At 43.6% G+C, this 6,966-nt stretch overlaps 1 protein-coding gene across 1 annotated transcript; it reads right to left on the bottom strand.

Annotated features, from left to right (window-relative positions):
- Positions 1 to 4,284: 4,284 nt before the first annotated feature.
- Positions 4,285 to 5,445, bottom strand: LOC100756591 (melanoma-associated antigen B4). The gene has a single exon (XM_027432683.1). The coding sequence runs from the start codon at positions 5,443 to 5,445 to the stop codon at positions 4,285 to 4,287; it is 1,161 nt and encodes a 386-aa protein (XP_027288484.1).
- Positions 5,446 to 6,966: the final 1,521 nt, after the last annotated feature.

The raw sequence follows: 6,966 nt of genomic DNA, 5'->3' as shown, positions 1-6,966 counted from the left end.
TTTTGTGAATTGAACCTTAGATACAGATAGAAAGTGGTGGGTTAGTCCCATAACTTCCATGCCACTATTGAACCAGTGGTCAGATTTTACCAGGCCAGGTGTTATTTTAACTCACAGGATTTACAGCCAAGGGGGACTGTTAGTGTGTGTGTGTGTGTGTGTGTGTGTGTGTGTGTGTGTGTGTGTGTGTGTGTTTCATCCTCCAGTAGCATACATACCATCTTCCAGCTCTCTGAAATCTAGCCTATAGAGATGAAGTTTCTGCCAGCTTGATTTTTCCTTGTGCTATGATTTCAGTGTGTGGTGTCTTCATGCTATTGTGATCAAGTTCTAGAGGGCAATCAAAGATAATCACAGTAGTCTGTTGTATTTTGGGGGATCTTTATAACCCTTTGACAAACAATATGATACCCTATGCATGTACCAGCTTTTTTATTTGTTGTCTGGGATAGGCATTAACTTCAGGTAAATTATACTTATAGATGTATATAGCTATATTTTAAGAAGTTTCTAACACAGTTGGTTTCAGTAAGACTTTTTCAAAGGTCTTTAGTGTTAGTTATCCCTCTGCACACACTCCCTTCTCTACCCTGTCCTCTCTTCCCCACCTCATTTAGCCTCTCCTGTTCCATTATTTTCTTTTCTCTTTTTATATCACCTGTGATCTATCCCTTTCTCTTGATATCCCCTACATGTTCCCTTACCAGTTTCCTGATTTCTATGGGCATTCCAATTTAAACAAACATACTTAAGTTCCAAAGCATTCATATCTGATAGAGAACATACAATGTTGGCCATTCTGGGTCTGGTTCCCCTCAATCAGAATGTTTATTTCTAGCTGCAGTTCACTTGCAAATTTCTTAATTTCATTTTTTCTTTTTCTTTGTAGAGGAATTATATATATTGAGTTTTACTTTTCTATTAGTCAATTGATGTCCATCTAGGAAATTTCTATTTTCTGACTATTATGACTAGAGCAACAATGAACATGAATAGGCAAGTTACCTCTGTGTTAAAATTTAACATCCTAGCAAGGTAACTCAGTCACAAAAAAACAAACATGGGGGATGGGAGAGGGAGCTACAAGAAAGAGAAGGGGAGAACAGGAAGAGAAAGGAGGACATGAGGGAGCATGAAGCTTGAGACTGAGGAAGAATAGAAGAGAGCAAGAAGAGAGATACCTTAATAGAGGGAGCCATTATAAGTTTAAAGAGAAATCTGGCACTAGGGAAATGTCCCGATGTACAAGGATGACACTAACTAACAATCTAAGCAATAGTGAAGAGGCTACCTTAAATGCCCTTCCCCTATAATGAGATTGATGACTACCTTATATGTCATCCTGGAGCCTTCATCCAGGGAGTAGAAGCCGACACCACAGCTAAACACTAAACTGAACTCCTGGAATCCAGTTGCAGAGAGGGAGGAGTGATGAACAGCAAAGGGGGTCAAGACCAGGTTGGTGAAACCCACAGAAACAGCTGACCTGAATCCAAGGGGGAGCTCATGGACCCCAGACTGATAGCTGGGAAACCAGCTTGGGATTGATACAGACCCCATGAATGTAGGTGTCAGTGAGGAGAGCTGGAAAATCTATGGGGCCCCTTATAATGCATCAGTTATTTATTCCTAGCACAGGAATGGAGTTTGGGAGCCCATTTCACATAGAGGGATACTCTCTCAGCCTAGACACATGGGGGAGGTCCTAGGCCCTGCTCCAAAGGATATGACAGACATTGAATATCCCCCACGGAAGGCCTCACCGTCCCAGGGGAGCAGAAAGGGAATGGGATAGGAAGTTAGTGGGGCACAGGGGAGGAGGGGAGGGAGAGGGAACTGGGATTGAAATGTAAAACAAGCTTGTTTCTAATTTAAATTTTAAAAAGAAAAATTAAAAAAATGTGAAAATACTAGCAAGAAATGAGGGTAAGCTAAGGCCAAGCATACAAAAGTAAAAAAAAAAAAAAAAAAAAAAAAAAAAAAAAAAAAAAAAAAAAAAAAAAAAAAAACAGTCCATTGAATATATAAATATAAATACACAGACACACACAGAGACAGACAGACAGACAGACAGACACACACACACACACACACACTCATATACCAGGATTATTGCTGTAGCTGGATCTTATGGCAATCTATTTCTAATTGTTTTGTGGACCCTCTACACTAATTTCAATAGTGGCTTCAGTTTGTACTGAGTGTCCTCACTTTTCAATATCTTCAACAGCATGTTTTTAAAAAATGATGAACAATCTGACTACTGGGGTTAGATGAAATCTTAAATTTGTTTTAATTTTTATCTCCCTGATGGCTAAAGATGTTGGATATTTAAAAAAATATTCATCAGTTTTATTTTAGAAAAAAATCGTTCCATGTCCCACTTCTCAATTAGCTTTTTATTAACTTAATTAATTTTTTAAAATCTGTTAGACTATCTTTTTTATTTTATTAACTTTTATTGACTTTTTGTGGTTTTCACATCATACATCCCCCAACCCATCAGCCCTCCACCTTTGCAACCTCCCCACTAAAGCCAAGCAAAATTTAAAAGAAAAACCAAAAACCAACCAAACAAACAAACAAAACAAAGCAGAACAAGAAAGAAGCCATTAAAGAAAAAGAATCTCCCTGTGGATCCTGTGGTGTGGCTTGGTGAATAACACTCACATTTGTCCCTTTAGTCCTTTCATCTTCATTTGCAAGTGTTTATTGTAATGAGTCATCCATCTGGTTAGGGGCCTGTGTCCTAGGCCATACCATTGACAATGGGTTCTCACCAGGGATCTCTCCACCCCGACTTCCCACCTTTGTCCTGCATCATGGAGATCCTGGAGTTTTGGATCTTAATGTCTCCTTTTTATAGTTCTGGGTCTGCCAGCTTTCCCCCCATTACTACCCCTACCCTTACAAGCTCCCCAGTACTACCTCATCCTTCCCACCTATTGCAGGCTGTTCTGTTCTCAGGTCCAGTTCACTCACACTCACACCACCAGGGCTAGCTCCACCACTCTCTTGCCCAGGTGAGGTGCAGGGCCATCTGTCCCAATTGCTGTATGAGTCATAGGAGTTGTGTGGGAAAGAACAGTTCTCCTCTTCTCACACCCTCAGGGATGGCTCATCTATGCCCCTGACAACAGGATTCCCTCTACTGTGGTTCCCTGGTGAGCTGTGGCATCTGCAAGTGCTGCAGCTGAATTAAGACAGGACTAGTTCTCCCACTCTAGTCATCCTGGGGCCAGCTCTTTCACCTCACCCAGGGAGCAGGGGCTGGGGAAGGGTTATCTTTCCCTCACCCATGCTACCACATGGCAGACGAGGAAGGGTCAGCTCTCCTACTCTCAGGCCCTCAGGGTAGGCTTGCCTGAATCACTGCCAACAGGGTCAACTCTAATGTATTGCTCAGGAGGGATGCAAGGCCTGTTCTGCCTTGTGCTGCAGGCAGTGAGGGACTTGGAGAGTTCTCCACCTCTCTTGATCCCAGAGGCAAGTCTCTTACCCTCGGGTTAGCAAAAGTTTGGGGGGATTTATTTTTCATCTGGACTTCAGTTTCCCTGCATCCTTTCCTGCCATTCCCTCCCACCACTGACCCTCCACACCTCCCCCCACCATAATCCACTCTTCTTCAGTTTCTGTTCAGAAATTAGCAGTCCTTCTATGGGTGTCAACAAAGTATGACATATCATGTTGCCATAAGGCTAAACACCTCCCGAGTTTGGCCCCATCCAGGCTCCCTGGTTGTTTGTTCAGACTCTGTGAGTTCTATGAGCCCAAGTTAGTCGTTTCTTTGAGTTTTCTTGTGGTGTCCTTGTCCCCTTTTTTCTGCAATATATATTACAATTCATTTACTAATATATTTTGAATAATCAAATCCAAGTTTATTTCAGTTAGCACTACAAGAAAAAGCAAAATACAACCAATTTTAATTAGCCTTGTCACTTCTGTTTCACCAACAAGCAATTGCACATTACCAGGAAAATTACTGTTCCAATGCCACATTTACATTTTAAGATTTACCACTTTGTTTGAAAATAGCCAAACTCTTAGTCTTAAACATAAAAAACACCAATAACTATGTCAGGCACAATGGTAAGAAGCAGAGTATGAAGTAAGCTAAACCTTGAATAAAGGAACATTTGCAAAACAGCAAAGGAAAATAACATACTTTTCTCAACTCTTAGAGAACAATAAGATACACACTTTACTATTTCTAGCCTATAGTACATCCCATTACTGAGAAGACTGTCTCCTCTTCAGCACAGTGAAAACTGTATCTCAATCCAACTAAACCTTGGAGGACCTGTGACCCATGCACCTGCGATGAGCCCTGATATTCCTGACATCAGTGGCTTCAACAGCATTGCCAGGCACAGTTGTAAATCTCATTGCTGCTCTATTAGCCTCATCAAGCATAGCCTCTTCATACATACTAGGAAAGAAACTGGGGGAAGTATTATTGATCTTAGCTACAACTTCCAGGACTTTCATCTTGGTAGTTTCAGCATAAGCTCTGGGACCCCATCTGAACTCATAGCGTGGGGGGTCACTGCCAAGAACCTGGCGATATGTCACATAATTTTCCTCCACCAAATCTTTGGTTATAAACTTTCCGGGCTCCCCAAAGATTACATGACTCTTCCCAGGATATATCCCTACCACTTTCAGGAATTCCCAAACATCTTCCTCAGTGGCACGGTTCCCCTTCATGAAAATCACACCCAGGAGGGTCATCAGGAGCCCTGTCTTGGGCAACCCACTACTGCCACTCAGACTTCCCTCAGTGGAGAGACCCAGCTTGCCCACAAGCATATATGACTGAGAACTGGGATCAACCTCTTTTAACTCAAGGCCAAAGACCAACTCCAAGCGCACAGAAATTCTCCTGAGGATCTCAGTGAAGTGCACCTTGTACTTCTTGTTGATCACCCTCAGCATATCTGCCTGTGTGAAGGGCTTTTTTGCCTTAAATTTCTCCAGCATGAACTCTATCAATACATTTGCCTTCCTGGTCAGAGGATCTCTGCGTGCAGACTGAATGGCGGCTGCTATCTTGACAGCACGTGCACTTCTTTCTTCATCCTCTGCAGCATACGCCTCAGCATCAGCGTCACTTCTCTCCTCAGCACCTGCAACAGAACCCTCAGCACCTGCAACAGAACCCTCAACACCAGCATCAGAACCCTCAGCACCAGCATCAGAACCCTCAGCACCAGCATCATAGCCTGAGCATGACACATCTAACTCAGGAGAATCGTGGGATGAAGCCTCCTGGGACCCCTGAGGAGTGCACACATCATGGGAGCTGGGGGCATCTCCCTGGCCAACAGGAGGCGATGCTGCTTCCTCCTCTGCAGTGGGCTGAGTATCCTGGGGATTCTTGCTCTCTCCATGGGTCTGGTGCCTTTTGGCCCTGGAGCGGCCCTTGCTCTTGTTGCCCCTAGGCATGATGAGTTGTCTCAGGGACAGCAGGCAGGAGTGCTGAAAAAATCTGGAGGGAATAGAATAACACTGTAAGTGGTATATGAATGCTCCGTCTGCTACTTTTCTAAGGGCATCTATTTGGGTGCTCATAGTGCTCTGTTTGTCCTGGTCAATCCACTTCCTAAGAAACCTGTAGAGGAAATCAGAGTCTGTGATCCCACTGCATTGCACCCCAGGTTATATCTTCCTAGTGAGAGAAACGTGTTTTCACTAGAGCCCCATTTGATAAATATCAGGATGCTCTTTGTTTACATGCAGAACCCTCGTGCACATTTTTAACTATGTCTGGGTCTCCACTTTCCACTGCCTCTCTAAACTTAACACTACAATCTTCGCTAGTAACATACAGGAAAAAATTAATGCAAGCTTTACCGCTGATATCTGACGCCATTCAGCAGATACTAAATATGCCTATGCTTTTGTGAAATCCCCATTTATTTCCCAGATCTCTTCACTGTGAACATCCTAAAATACTCTCCATAATTCTTCCACTTTGCTGTTTTCCAAGGACAAAGTGAGGTAGCATCGCAGACTTTAGGCCTGTCTGACGCACCTAAGCCACCATCAAAGGGAACGATTCTGTGTATCCGTTCCTCCATAAAGCATGGGACAATCTTCCCGATTTTCATGACTGGCCTCCCGCCATATAAATCCGTAACTCATATATTTTCTCTTTTGTTCCTTCGTTCTCCAGCCTCTGAATGAGACCTTCACTCTCTGAGAAACGCGCGGAACGTGACCTGTATCTTGGCCTAACCACCATGTCCAGAACTCTGGAAACCCGAGCCAAAGAAGGCCTGTGTAGCTGGCTTCCTTTTCGTGGGCAAGGGTGGGCTATGATTAGATGATTCAAATAGGTTCCTGATTGTCCTAGTTTTGACGTAGAAAATTCCCCCCAAACACTCTAAAATACCAGCGTAGATTCTTTTACCTGACCGGAGGCACGTACACCAAGCTGACCAACGCTGTACACTGACTGGAGAGTTAACCGGAAGTTAGGGTCCTCCACTTCCGAGTCCCTGTCCCCTCTGCACCTTGTTCTCTGAATAGAACCCCATAGGAGGAACTGTTCTTGTCATTGTTTTGCTCTGGGAGAATGAAGTCCCCAGATAACACATCGGTTCATGTTGACTTTGCCTGTGAGGCTGGGCTGTCTTGACATGAGCCAGGTCTCCAGACAAAAATCTTATGTACACCAGAATCCTGAGAAGAAAATAAAAAGGAGCAATTTGGATTATAGGATCTTTGTTCATGACTTAACCATAAAGCATGGAAAGGGCTCGGTGTTGCCTATGTTACAGGGTTCTTAGAACCCTGAATACTTACTGTGATTCATCACCCTCTCACACTCATGCACTCCCCTAGGCAGCTATTTACCCCCTTGTCTCTCAATTCTCCTTTCTCCTCCTTGGTCTTTCCCCTCTCCTTCCCTTTCTCTTCCTCTCCTCTTTCCCCACTCTCTTTTCTCAACCTTCACCTCTTTCC

This window comes from Cricetulus griseus, chromosome X, assembly GCF_003668045.3.
Source record: "Cricetulus griseus strain 17A/GY chromosome X, alternate assembly CriGri-PICRH-1.0, whole genome shotgun sequence".
Taxonomy (NCBI): Eukaryota; Metazoa; Chordata; class Mammalia; order Rodentia; family Cricetidae; genus Cricetulus; species Cricetulus griseus.
This window is presented reverse-complemented; position numbering and strand designations above follow the sequence as displayed.

Bases quoted from the DNA above. Each gene is read 5' to 3' on its own strand.
- LOC100756591 (XM_027432683.1), bottom strand. From the start codon at position 5,445: ATGCCTAGGGGCAACAAGAGCAAGGGCCGCTCCAGGGCCAAAAGGCAC.